The following is a 15227-nucleotide window of genomic DNA, read 5'->3' on the forward strand; positions in this document are numbered from 1 at the left end:
CTGTTGAATACTTCTCTGAATACGACACTTAAAGACAACATTGTCTTATCATATCTTACAACAATAGTGTTACTCAGAAACCCTATATGTTTACGAAATATAGACGCGGTTCTCCCATTAAATACAGAATTTAAACGTCCCGCCACTGAAAACTCTACAAATCATGCTTCCAGTTGTTGATTCCTGCCGCCAGGTTATCAAGTTAATTTCCGGCTCGTAACGTCATAGTAAACACGATAGCCGCTCGAAACCTGGTACCACGACTTGTTCTTTTTTAACCCTCAAACCATCGTATGGGGTCAAAACTGACCCCAGGCGTATATCAACATGTGCCATTTCGACATTTCGAGTCGAAAACAAAATTCCTTCTATGAGTTTGTTTGTATATATGTCTTACAACTTCTCACAAGTTTTTACCGAGATTGGCTCGTTGCTGATTAAGTTATCTTAGAAAGTTTACGCATGGTCCAGTGGGGTCAAAACTGACCCCAGCAAAATCTGCACCCATATTCCCTATTGTTTGACACTTGTCATCTAGTAACATGTATGATAAAGGTTATTATGATCATAGTTACAAAATATAATTTGGTAGAAACGTGAAAAAAACAATTTTTTTAAATGAACGTAAAGATTAATGACGTTACGACGTATTATGACGTCATTTATGTGATTTTATTGACGAAAACCAACAAATTGGGTATTTCCATATAATTCAAAGGTACACTATAAAACTTAAATAGAAATTACGTATGATAAATCATAATATATCCAAAGACGTTATTTGTAGATGGCAACAGGAACGACGTCAAAATGACGTCATAAAAATTATATTAATATACAGCTACACTAGCGAAATCCGCCATCTTGGTTCCGCCATCTTGAATTAATCTAAATGCATTTTTCATCATATAACCTTATAACACAATAAAAATGGACCAAAACGTTTACATTAATATTGTTTCTGTTTGAGTAAAACATGGTAATGATGAAATTTGAGGTTGAAATAGCCGGTTATTGCTAATCTAATTATATCGTCCGCCATCTTAGATTTTGACCGATGACGTAATCAAATATGCATAAATTATGAATATTAAATCATAAAAGTGATAGTAAATTAAATTGGTTGGTATTGATGTAAGAAAATAAGTGCAGTTTAAAAAGACGGCCCTAGAATTACATTGTAAAATCCAAAATCAGCGACTTTTTCCAAATATGGCTCTAAGAAACCGGTTGCCATAGCAACATGAAAACATTGATTAGATATTTCATTAAATTAAAATTGTTGCCAACGAAATTTCAGCAAAGGTGACCAAGTTTGGTTGTTCTAGCGTAAGCCATTCAGATGCTATATGACATCAAGTGTTGGCGCAGGCCTCAAAAGAGCCTGCTTGTCTGAATGGCGTAAGTTGTAAAAGACGATGTTCCCTATTTTTGCATAAACTATGATAATGAGCAGAAATTATTCACACCTAATCATGTCAAACTGTCCCTTATAGATTACTTAAACTATACATATATACAAACCACAAAAATAGTAACCTATAAAGCTATATTTGTAGAAAACATTGTGGGGTCAGTTTTGACCCCATACGGTAAGATTAGTCGTAAAAAAGCTACGGTGGTTTGAGGGTTAAAGCAATTTTAAGGGTATTTTGGTTCACTGGATTGTCGATAACATGACTATGGTATGTAGAGGCGAAAGATTTCCATTCAAACGGTAGTTTTACAAATACTGGAAATCAACACAGCAAAGTGTGTCAGTTTTACTTGCCCCATGACCCGAATGTGTCAGATATCATTATTCATTCTGGTACCCTAATGGTTTAAGATTGACAGATATGTCCCACTGTGTCACAATTATTCAATTTCATATCGACAGAACAATGCCAAAACCAATTCAACATAGCGCTGTCAAATAAAGTAGGTTCATATCTCATTTTTCATGCAATTTTCTTTTCATTCTTTTTTCTAATGGTGGCGTCTTGTTGGCGTTACGGTTAGGGTGTTTGGCCCATAACCAAGAGGTCCTTGTTTCGAATCCCGTGACATGTCACTGATGTTGTGCCCTTGGGAAAGGCACTTGACACGACGTATCTTACTCAACCAAAGTTTTAAAGTGGGTACCTGACTTAGGCTGGGAGGTATTAGGTGGTGAAAATAGAGGTGTTGGACCTGTCTTCCATTCAATACCGTGTCCTAGACACAATAAAGCTTAAGCCCCCCTCTCACTAGATCCGCGGGACGTTGGCTACCTTGCTGTGACCTCGCGATCTGACAAAGCTCTCAACGAATTTCATTGTCTTTCTAGTCATATATACTTGCACGTTTTTGCATGATTTTCCCATTATGAAGTCAAGGGTAACACAAATCCAATTTAGAACGCTGCGAGGCCGCCAATGTGCCGCGGGTCCAGTGAGATATGGGATTAACACCCCACTCGCTCTTACGGCCTCGAAAATGCTATGGGACTACTTTTACTTTACCTTCACTCTCTTTATTTCTCTCAGCTGACAAAGACGCGAGGGACTCGTCCAACATCGTGGTGATAGTGGGAACGGTGGCCGGCGCGCTCTGGTTCCTCATAGGCGTGGTCCTGATCCTGTTACTATGGAAACGGCGGAGGGATAGGAGAGACAAAGAGCGGTTCGCCTTCTACTACAACATGGGCCGGCGGGAACCCGGCGCGCCTGACGACAAAACGGACTTCCCCACTATACCAGGTATAGAGATATTACATATTATGATATCATATATCAATATTGATGATTTTCATTCGCCATTTTCACACAAAGTAAAGGCGTTTATCAACAAGCTTTCGATCAGTCATGTTATCCTTCTCAAGTTGAAATGACCCAAAGCCTATATGTCACGTGACCAGAACGGCAATATGACGTCAGCAACGGGTCAAAGGTGCCCGGTAATCCGTGTCGGCCCCCGTCTCGGTTGAGGGATGGCCAAGGAGGCTGAAAGAATACTTGTACTTTTCCCCCAAACGGCAACGTCCTTGGCCTTTTTCTTCTAAACGTTAATAAATTTAAAGACTTTACAATAATTATGAACTCTACATGACCGACCCATGAGTTTCATATACTCATGTTATTATTATTGATATTAATGACATTTTAGGTTCTCAGCGTGGAGTCATTTCTCATTTCCTCTACCTAATACAATATAACAAGTTGTAAGAGCAGCGTTATGAGAGAGTAATTACTTTTAGGCTGACCCCCTGTTGATCAAATTATACCTCGGGTCATGTCGTATAGACTACAAACATTTCCAGATGCTAACCATGTTGGAACGAATGTTTCTGAGAACCGCGGGTATCACGAAGCCAATTACGGTCGAGTGGAAATTCAGACGGGTGGCCGGCTTGCAGTCCACGGTCTGCATACACAAGAAAGTCATCTGCAGCATCAGAGTGTTTTTGATAGGTAGACGCCATTCCGCTGTTTCCTGGCAAACAGATTTTGAGATTTTAAAAATCCGCAAAACTAAAAATATTGGCAGCCACCTCAAGAAAAATCATGCTTGCATCAAGCTGGCAAAGCACTAACTACTGAACCTGCACTCTTTACGCATAGCAGAAAAAAAGGGAACTGTTGCGATTACATTCTCCTACGCAGAGCCTCGCCCCTATTTTCACGTTTTCTACGCTGTGTTTGTTTTGTCGTCTTTTCAGTCAAACTTTTACATATTGCATGATATTCCGATTATAATGCCAAGTATTACACAATTTACAAATCCAATTTAGGTCGCAGCAAAATCTCAATGTGATCGCCGTCTATAGTGGAATGGAGGCCTAACTAGTTGTCCTCCAATTAGAGAACTTGCTTCACCTAACAAGTTAGTCAGGAAATTCTCTGATTGGCTGATTGACAGTTGGTTACATGCCACGCCAACAAAAGTAAAAACCTTGGCCCGGTTTATCAGAGCCTCTCCAATGTATATTTTATAGGCCGTGGGCGAGGTTCTGCGTAGGAGAATGGCAAGTACAAACAGACAACGTGACAAGTTTGGATAAAAAGTTATTAACAGAAAGAATAATGAAGGCCATATTCCTCATTTGTTGAAGAACATTGTATCTAGACGGTCAAATAAATCATCTCGAAGTCAGAAACCCATTAAAATGGTACGAAACCGATACTTTAAGAAGATTCGTGCCTGTCTATTACACAAAGGACCTGATTACGTCTCGAGAAAACTAAGACGACATCCTTCATACCGTACTTTTTAATCAGCAAGCGATGAATAGGACAGACTCGGGTTGCATGACCGATGTTTTCATTACCTAACGTTCATCCGACATAGATCTAATGACAATTAACTAGGGCTTACAGCACATCGGAATGTCTCATGTTACATTCCTATGAAACTGAAATGACTAAGGCACAGAAAACAAATAGCAGGCTGTTTTTAAGTGAACGTAACCACATCAAGAAGGATGGAAGTGCTACTTCTACCTTTTAATTAGTAATTTTAGATGACACTGTCGACCATTCCATTGTCAAACGTTGGCTTTATATCAGCTAATCAACATAACTTTTTACACTTAGACCATGTTGATTTAATTTGATTTGATTTGATTATATAGATGACATCCGTGCGCTCATCAATTTTCGTCCATTTACAAAAACGGTATTGGCCATACCTTAAATCTTACAAAGCAGCTGCAAAATGGTGTACTTTGCAAAATCAATATTTCGGAAAACGGATACCAACGTCACTAAATGTCAAATGCAATTCTAAAGACAAAGACGATGATGCGAAATAACAAAAATAAAGAATCTATAAGTTGGCCATGTAAACCAAACACTGTGTGTCAAATTTTGTCAAAATTTTCATCCTTCCTGGCCGCGTAGATTTTTCATGATGAAGGCACCTTTTTTTGCCAAACTCTTTTTATTCCCATGCTCGCATCAGTTTTGGTGTTCCAAGAGGATGCCATCCATATGATCAAATCAACATGGTCCTAATACGAGATACCAAAGCCACATTGCCCAAGCATTCACATTCTTTGAAGAGTGGGTCGATGCCATATCTGAAACAACGACGGTTTACACAATCCAAACATAAGCGACTTCCCATTCATATCGACATTCGCCCGAATCAGAAAGCCGAAATAAACTAGCCTCCAGTTGCACTTGAAAGTTTTTATTGTCTTTCCGATACAGCCCTTCGGAAAAGTTTGCGTTTATCTGTTTTATGCAGCGTTGTCAAATAGACGGCCAAGGTCGAATGCTTAATACCGTAAGCGTTTCGACTTTACATGAATGCATGCAACCGTGAAATGACAGATAACTATGTGAATCTCAATTTCACCGGCAAGATGCCACCCTGCTCCATCATCTTTTGTGATTTGAAGAAAAAATTATATTTGTTTGCACGAAAGTTATTATTTCTTACGCGACATATGCAGACGGTTCACTGACAAGCAAACGCTTTATCAGGAATACGCTTGGGTTGTCTTCTAGAGAATGCTGTAGGCATACACATATTAAAGCCGTTGTTAAAACTACCTAACACCCATGGCGCCATACAACTAGTAACCTCCGTGTGTATGGGCTTCAGATATGTTTGATTCATATGCCAGCTACTGTAGCCTACAGCCGAATAAGTCCTAACAAAGTCCCAAAAGAATCCACCCAAGGAAAGGCTACAACATGAAACAATCCCGTGGATTACGCTAAACTACCTCGGAGAGTTGTTGAATCCGACAAAAGCTCTCAAAGCCAATAATAAGGTCGACCTGCCATTTCCCTAGCGTTGTTTTTCCAGACGGTCTAGGATCTTGAGACGCCTTATGTTTTCTAAAATGAGTTTTAAAATTGATGTGACATCTCGCAGAATATCTCACATCTTCAGTGATCTATACTGACACACCATTAGCTACTGTCTGCCTCATCCTCTGAGATTTCCGAAATTCAAACGTTCTTGTCGTTTTTCCTGACACTTATATTTCTGGTGGCGTCTTTTGGGTTTACGCTCTGCATGACGTCGCTAAATCAACAAGTTCTGAATGAGTGCCTCTAACTAGCAAGGCCTCCCTACGGGAGTACGGATCGTCGTATTATGCAAAAGGGGAATAATAGGCCATGGAGAGTCAGTCCTTTGGAAGGTTAACATTCCCCCAACCGGTGCGACCGGTCAAAACCTTTGGCAGCCATACACCCCTAGCAAATTATTCTCCCTTTTGTCAGCGTAGTCCGTCTGGTAGAGACTTTAGCCCCCCTCCCACTGGACCCACGGCACGCTGGCGGCGTCGCTGTAGCCGATCGAAGTGACAAAGCACTCAACGAAATTCATCGACAAAAAACTAATCTTTTTAAGCTTTCTGTGTTTTGTTGTATTTTTGATCATACTTGTACGTTTTGAATGATATTCCAATTGTAAAGTCAAGGGTAACACAAATCCAGTTTAGGACGCAGCGACGCCGCCAGCGTGCCTCGGGTCCAGTGATAGGGGGCTTAACCCCTAACGACCTGACATAACTGTGTGGGTGGTACCACGAGTCATCACTCGTGCGTTATCACTTCCTAAAATATTGGAGCACCAGACTTCTCCAAGTACCCTATTACACCATTTCCACGCCTTATACCCTGGCAGGCTACCACTCTGAAATATTCACTTTGCAATATTTACTTTTTCATTTAAAGATACAGACACACCTTAAGATAAACAAACAAACAAACACACCAACTAATTACAATGCCTCCGTTTTCACGTAGGTAACAAAACATTGCATATCCTTGGTGTTTTTCTTCAGCATACTACCTGTCGTCTTTTTCAAGGCTAGTCTCTTTGTGGCTATTACCTTCCCTATAGCTCAAAGGTGGTTGTTTGTCTTTGTTTATCGAAAGATCAAAAGTAGTTTACTTTTCTTTCATTGGGAGCAATGAACGCACTATACCTGGCTGGTTATCTGTCTGCATTTGTTGTTGAGATTTTCCTTTTCGACAGTAATTAGGCAATCAACATGGTTCAAACTTCCGTTAAATTGGAGGGTATTAATCAAAGAGGGAACCGGCAACGAAGCGTGGGATGTTACTCCCGTGTACCTACCGCGGTGCAATTAAGGTTTGAAGGGTTTTGTGAAATTAATGGTATAGGTCTTGCTAATTATTCGGGCCGACAAATGAGCAAATAATGGGCCTAGGACAATTAATAAGCATTGCTTTTTTGAAAAACAAAACATTTAATTATCAACCCCGTTCGAATTCTACAAGGGCGGCGATGTCGCTGCGACCTAAAATTTGACAGAACACTCAAAAAATTCCATAGACAGAAAACGAATATTTTTACACTTTGTGTTGTCTTTTCAGTCATACTTTTACATTTTGCATAATATTCAAAAAAATGAATCTTATCACGCTTTGTGTTGTTTTTTCAGTCATACTTTTACATTTTGCATAATATTCCAATTATGAAGTCAAGGCTAACACAAACCCAATTCAGGTCTCAGTGGTATCGCAGGGTGATCGCCGTCTAGTATAAAGGTGTCTAGTGTTCTCTAGTATAAATATTAACTATAGATAGCTATGATATTGGCAGGTAAGAATTCCAGAAAATGTGTTTGCTAGTTAGGTAGGGGTGTGTGAGTTGTATTACATAGTTTGTATGACACTAAAACATACGAATAGATAGTCTTGAAGTCTCGTCTTTCTGATGATATTGAAATCAGGATTCAACTGAATATGAATATTTTAAAGCTTGATTAGGCAACAATCTTGATACCTCAACTGGCTGAACTGCATAGTGACCTTTGCCGTTGGATAGAAGAGAAGTAAAAGTTGATCCCGAATTGAAGTGGATGCGAGCGTCTTATCGTTTCAGTTGATAGCCTTATCTTTGAATGACCTTTTCAAAAGGTCAAAAGATTTGAAAAGAGAACTGTTGGCTTTCAACAGGTCATGGTCAAAGAAAATGTCGGGGTCAGTGTTGACGACATACGAAAAATGGTTTCAAGAAAGAAGAAATATTGATTATGCTATGGTCACATTTGCACCGGTGCCCGTAGGTGGTATTGCCTAGACCGTGCCCTGAAATTTGTCCTGGTGGAATGGAAGGGTACCTCGCGGTGTTAGCTTACGGCGTCTATTTGTTGCCGGGTCCCGGGTTGATTTTAAATCCGAGTTTAAAAAATTCCAGGGGCACGGCCGCGACCAAAAATAGCCCGGTAGCCAAAGGTTGTCCCACGGAGCCACGTAAGGGTAACACCAGAAAGTGCACATACAAAAAGTAAACTGCCTGGCAGGGCCCCTTTTTCCAATTGTAACAGTAGCATTATCCAAATCTGATAATCTGTAATGGTCATATTAGGATTAGCATCAATTCCATAGGATTTAATTGAGTTATATGTCTGGTATTCTGTAATGTATCAACATAGTGTTGAATGGCATGCTAACCATGTAGGCACGGTTACTATTAATTAGCAATTCATGAATTACTGACGTAACAAAAAGTACGGTGACTTTCGTACGGTCCACTACAAATTATAAAAACTATAAAAGAAATACAAAATATATCTTAAATTCTAGTTACCAAGCAAGGTATAAGCTAACATGAGAACATCCGTAATATCATGTTACAATCGCAGCCTTAAGTTTTTTCTAATAACAAAACAATATTTGATGTATTTACCTATTTCTGCACTGTCAGAGCTATCACATCTAAAGATGTAATCAAGGCTGCCTATGCCATGGCATCGAGTCTATGGAAATCTAAAGCTAACTTATTACGTAACACATCATAATTACATAATTCCATGAAAAAGTGTAATTCATTTTCTAAAATGAATATGTGTTAAGTGCTCATTTAGCGGCCGTTAGATCAAAAGAAAAGTATAACAATATCACACGCTACTCTAGTTCTATTTTGGCATACAAACTTTCAAGCAAATCTAGACCATTCTTCAACATGGGACTCAATTTACTACAGCGCATCCGTGGGTTAAACAAGGGCGGAGAAGTCGCCACGGGTTCATAAATCTTGCTTAGGTCTTTTCTCAATTGCCGTCCTTACGGATAGAATAATTCTATAGCGACAGCATGGAGCAATCGATCTAATCTGGGGTCATGTCGTGCATGCGAGGGGACAATCAAAGTAAAGATACTACTTCATGGTACGCATCAACAATGTAGTACTTGAGCCAATCTTTTCAAATAGCCTGCCGTAGATATCACAGACTGTAAATGTGTGACCTATGTGTCAGGCTATCCCAACACATTTATTCTAATTTACATATTTGGTCGGTCAAGGATGTCCCTGAAGTTGAACTTGTAGCAGCTTCACAGTCGAGCTCCTGGTTCCAATTAGTTGCTAGCTAACTAGGAGACCCCGGTTCAATCCTGGATCAGGATATCTCCTTTGGGGCTGCACCCGTCTTTCGGAAGAGACGTAAAACGGGGGTCCCTTGTTTGAGGAGGTGCCTGGAGAAAGTTAAGGGGGAAGGACTAGCAACCTGCTCAACAGTAGGGAAACGTGCTGCCCTATATAACAATTAGGCACTATAGCTACAGGGCCTGAACGAACGTTAACCAACATATTTGGTCATAAAGTTTTTTACTTTCTCATCGATCATCATTGAACAAGTTTAAAGTATCCCGTCTTGTTTTAGCTCAGAACTCCTAATCTAATAAAATAAGATTGCTCGAAACTATATATATTTACTCCCTCAGAGCCTCTGGTTCAAATCAATCCTTGGTCAGAACAACCCCATTGGGGCTGCACCTGTATTTCGGAAGAGACGTAAAATGGGGGTCCCTTGCTCGAGGAGGTGTCTGAAGAACGCCAAAGGAAGGGCTAGCAACCTGCTACTGAAACAGTATGGAAACATGCTGCCCTATATACCAATTAGGCACTACAAAGGTCTGTAAGCACGAACAGATTTGGTCATAAAGTTTGTGACTTTTTCATTGATCTTCATTTGACAAGTCTGAAGTATCCCGTCTTCCAAGTACGTTAAAGAGGAAGAACTAGCAACCTGCTACTGAAACATTATGGAAACATGCTGCCCTATATACCAATTAGGCACTACAATGGTCTGTACGAAAGAACATATTTGGTCATAACGTTTTTTACTTTCTCATCGATCATCATTGGACAAATTTGAAGCATCCCGTCTTCTTTTAGCTCAGAGCTCCAAATCTAATAAAAGAAGATTGCTTCAAGCTAGTATTTAGCGTGACTGACCCAGAGCCTCTGGTTCCAATTAGTTACTAACTGGGAGACCCCGTTTCAAACCTTGGTCAGAACAACCCCATTGGGGCTGCACCCGTCTTTCGGAAGAGACGTAGCATGGATGTTCCGTGTTCTAGGTGGTACCTCGAGCTCGTTAAAGGGGAAGGTTTAGCAACCTGCTACAGAACCAGTATGGAAACATGCTGCCCTATATATCAATTAGGCACCACAAAGGTCTGTAAGCACGAACAGATTTGGTCATAAAGTTTTCTGACTCTCTCATTGATCATCGTTGAACTAGTTTGAAGTATCCAATCTTCCAAGCACGTTAAATGGGAAGGACTAGTAACCTGCTACTGAAACAGTAAAGAAACGTGCTGTCCTATATACCAATTAGGCACTAGAAGGGTCTGTACGAACGAACAGATTTTGGCATAAAGTTTGTGACTCTCTCATTGATCATCATTTGACAAGTTTGAAGTATCCCGTCTCCCGAGGACGTTAAAGGGGAAGGGCTAGCAATCTTCTACTGAAACAGTATGGAAACATGCCGCCCTATATACCAATTAGTACAAGGGTCTGTACGAACGAACAGATTTTGGCATAAAGTTTGTGACTCTCTCATTGATCATCGTTGAACTAGTTTGAAGTATCCAATCTTCCAAGCACGTTAGATGGGAAGGACTAGAAACCTGCTACTGAAACAGTAAAGAAACGTGCTGCCCTATATACCAATTAGTCACTACGAGGCGCTGTACCAACGAAAAGATTTGGTCATAAAGTTTGTGACTTTCTCATTGATCATCATTGAACAAGTTTGAAGTATTCCGTCTTCCGAGCACGTTAAAGGGAAAGGAGTAGCAACCTGCAACTGAAAAGGAAGGGAACATGCTAACCTGTATACCAATTAGGCACTGCAAGGCTCTGTACGAAGGAACAGATTTTGTCATAAAGTTTGCGACTTCCCTATCGATCATCATTGAACAAGTTTGAAACATCCCGTCTTCTTTTAGCTCAGAACTCCTAATCTAATAAAAGAAGATTGCTCCAAGCTATCTAGCTTGACTCACTCAGATTACATTCCAATCGAAATGAAACGTATCCGATCGTTGCCATAGACGACACTGGCATCGATCTTGGCTCTATCTTTTATTCTTCATTTGTCTGTAAAATATTTTCAAAAGGAATCACACACGATGTAAACGGATATTCCAGGTCAAGCTATTGTAGAGATGTGAAATACAATTCATTTTCTCATCTCGTAAGGAAGTAAAATGGATTCTCATGTCAATATGACACACGAGTCGATACCTATATTCCGACACCCGAATAGAGAATGCGTACGGGGGTAGTTTCTAGACACTGACCTAATGTTAGGGTCATATTTCCAAACCGGGTCCCAACTGTTTGTGGTATGATATAAAAGACAACATAACACACAACACGTAAAAAACATTAACCATAAGCATAATTTGTGCATATATCTTGATACACATTTTTTTGTTTCTGCAAACAGCCCGGCCGGGCCCCGCTTCGGAAATATGAGTGTAGCATAAATAACCTATATCACCGGACCCGCGGCATTTCGGAAACCTATGCACATGACAGGGCTCTCAATGAATTTCACTGATAAAGGACTAATTATGCGTTGTGCGTTTGCTTTGTTGCCTTTTTAGCCATACTTGTACGTCTTGAATGATATTTTTATTATGACATCAAGGGTAACACAAATCTAGCTAAGGACGCAGCAACGCCGTCAACGTGCCGCGGGTAGAGTGAGATAGGGGCTTAAGAGAGTGGACATATAAGATGAAAACAAGGATTTAGACCCTCTTTCCACCAGACGGCGAAACCACTGAGCGACCGTACAGCGAACAAAATTTGATTTTTTTACCCTTGATGTTATAATTGGAATATGATATAAGATGTAAAAGTATGATTTAAAAGACAACAAGACACACAGAGCGTAAAGAAATCCGTTCTTCATCTATGCACTTTGTTGAGATATCTATCAAATCTTTGGTCATTGTCATTGAGCGGGCACAGCCTCTGTTAGAAAGAAGGTGTGAGCAATAGCCTAGAACAAGGCAAGAAGTCGCCCCAGAGTAATGCATCCGTACCTGTCATCTTATCTTAAAGCCAGACTTATCTTAAGTTCAGAAATCCATATCTTCTATGGCCGCACTGTCTTCAGAACCTTAGGACACAAAGAACAGACACAAGCATGTGGAAAGGGCTGTTAGCGATAGCCTACGACAAAGCAAGAAGTAGCCCCAGAGTAATACATTCGTACACGTCGTCTAATCTTAAAGCCAAACTTATCTTAAGTTCAGAAATCCATATCGTCTGTGACCGTACTGCCTTCAGAACCTTAGGACACAGAGAACAGACACAAGCATGTGGAAAGGGCTGTTAGCGATAGCCTACGACAAAGCAAGAAGTAGCCCCAGCGTAATACATTCGTACACGTCGTCTAATCTTAAAGCCAACCTTATCTTAAGTTCAGAAATCCATATCGTCTGTGACCGTACTGCCTTCAGAACCTTAGGACACAGAGAACAGACACGCATGTGGAAATGGGTGTTAGCGATAGCCTGCGACAAAGCAAGAAGTCGCCCAGAGTAAAACATATTCGTACACGTCATTTTAACTTAAAGCCAAACTTATCTAATAAATTCAAAAATCCATATCTTCTGTGGCCGCACTGTCTTCGGAACCTTAGGACACAGAGAACAGACACAAGCATGTGGAAAGGGGTGTTAGCGATAGCCTGCGACAAAGCAAGAAGTAACCCCAGGGTAGTACATTCGTACACGATGTGAATGTCTTATCTCAAAGCCAAACTTATCTTGAATTCAAAAATCCATATCGTCCGTGGTCGCACTGTCCCTGGAACCTTAGGACACAAAGAGCAGACACAGTCATGGGGAAAGGGGTGTTAGCAAAAGCCTGCGACAAAGCAAGAGGTAGCCCCAGAGTAATACATCCGTACACAGTGTCTTATCTTAAAGCCAGACCTATCTTAATTTCAGAAATCCATATCTTCAGTGACCGCAGTCTCTAGAACCTTAGGACACAAAGAGCAGACACCGTCATGTGGAGTGGAATTGTAAGCAATAGCCTGCGACAAAGCAAGAGGTAGCCTCAGAGTAATACATTCGTACACGTCGTCTTATCTTAAATCCAAACTCATCTTAAATTCGGAAATCCATATCTTCAGTGACCGCACTGTCTCTAGGACCTTGACCCCGTATCTCACTGAACCCGCGGCACGTTGTCTGTCTCGCTGCGTCCTAAACTGGATTTGTTTTACCCTTGACTTTATAATGAGAGTATCAATCAAAACGTACAAGTATGACTACTAAAGAAGTCGTAGGGAGGTGGCCAACCTGTGTCCATTTACGCCGATGCCCGTAGGGGGTATAGTCAAAAGACACAAACTTGTCCCAGTGGACTGCCGGGTACCGGAAGGGTAACTCCAGGTGTTCGAACAATTAGCTCACGGCGTCTACATTTTACCGGGTCCCGCGTTGATTTTAAGTCCGAGCTAAAATGATACGGGGTCTCGGCCGGGCCCAACAATAACCCGGCAGTCGCATTGTGTCCCTTGGGGCGATGTAGGGGTCACGCCCGAAAGTGCCAAAACAATTCAGCCCGTCAACTACCCGGCGGGGCCCCTTTTTCCAATAGGGACCTTAACATGACATAGGGGCTTTGGACAGGCAGCGTCATTTCTATTCAGGCCTTGTAATGGGACCTCGTCTTCATATACCAGTAAGATAAAGTGACACCAAGGCCAGAAACATTATCAATGGGTCTATTAAGTGCACTGGAGGATTTCCATTGGATACGTATATGCAATTTCACACACCGTAAGTGGAGCGCGAAACGGCTGCTGGCATTAGCGTGAAACAACGTGACTATCACGTTGTCTTCTCACGAGCAAATAAAATATCCCATTCCATGGCTAAGAAATGTTACAATAAAACATTCTTATAGCCTATCTCTTTTTTAGTCTGTCGCATTATATACTCCACAATATGACATAAAACCGGAATTTTGATTTGTGTTTTGCTTCATTAGAAGTACCCATAGATCTGCATCTGTAAGTGGCGCACCTGTGAAGAAGAAAATTGGACCTGCCGTCTGAATTAGTACGTCTTGATTTGTCTTAGTCAAAGAGTGGGACTTTCTGCTTAAGCGACCTCACCTGTTAACTAGAGCCATGTTGTTACTGATAGCTGGAGAAATAATGAGAAAGCAGTATAAGATCTCGCCTGAAGGTATTACGTTGGGGCTCTGCCATAGGAACCAAGTTCCACTAGACGGCGATGGCATTGCGATCTCGCTGCGACCTAAATTGAATATGTGTCACCCTTAACTTCGTTACTAGAATATAATCACGATGTAAAAGGGTGACGAAAAGCCAACAAAGCACACAAAGCGTAAAAAGATCTGGTTTTCATCTATGAAATTCGTTGAACTGTCTGTCAAATTGTAGGTCGCAGAGCAATCGCAGCAAGGTCACTGCCCAAGTGGAATGGGGGTGTTACTAAGTTCATAAACCCATTCAGCTTAAATGGACACACATACCACTATGTGAAATCATGTTCAATCTCAAATGAAAACTGACATATTTTGACTCACGTAAGTATAATACATGTTGAAATCAAAACGCTTTGCGCTAAGGAACAATAGTTTAGGTATTTGAACTTTCCGATGTGCTATCGCAAATTTTCCAATCACTCAAGAAAGAAAATGCCTCTTTCCCCGGGAGTAACATTACATAAGCAGAGTGATTTCATTATCTCCTTTCTCTTGCTGAGCGCCTTAAAACCTTAGCATCCACAAAAGTTTCTAATTTTCTTTACTATGATGACATTTTTGCTCAACTCGACAGATAACTTCTTTATGAGTTGATTCGAACGACCAACCCTGGAAGAGGATCATGTCCCGCCGAACTAAACTAATTATCTTCGATCTAGAACGTCGACGTTTGACGTCACAGACGCTGTGTATGAAGCCTCGCGAAATGGATGATCTTGTTACTC

At 40.8% G+C, this 15227-nt stretch overlaps 1 protein-coding gene across 2 annotated transcripts in view; it reads left to right on the plus strand.

Moving 5' to 3' along the window:
• The window catches only part of LOC136443930 (protein amalgam-like), a 64964-nt gene that overhangs the window by 34302 nt on the left and 15435 nt on the right, over window positions 1–15227 (plus strand). For both annotated transcript variants that reach the window (XM_066441307.1, XM_066441306.1), the window contains exon 5: window positions 2508–2720. In XM_066441307.1, coding sequence (XP_066297404.1) covers window positions 2508–2720 — 213 coding nt within the window. The remainder of the gene's footprint in view (window positions 1–2507; window positions 2721–15227) is intronic.

The sequence above is a fragment of the Branchiostoma lanceolatum genome, chromosome 10 (assembly GCF_035083965.1).
Source record: "Branchiostoma lanceolatum isolate klBraLanc5 chromosome 10, klBraLanc5.hap2, whole genome shotgun sequence".
In the NCBI taxonomy this organism is placed as follows: domain Eukaryota; kingdom Metazoa; phylum Chordata; class Leptocardii; order Amphioxiformes; family Branchiostomatidae; genus Branchiostoma; species Branchiostoma lanceolatum.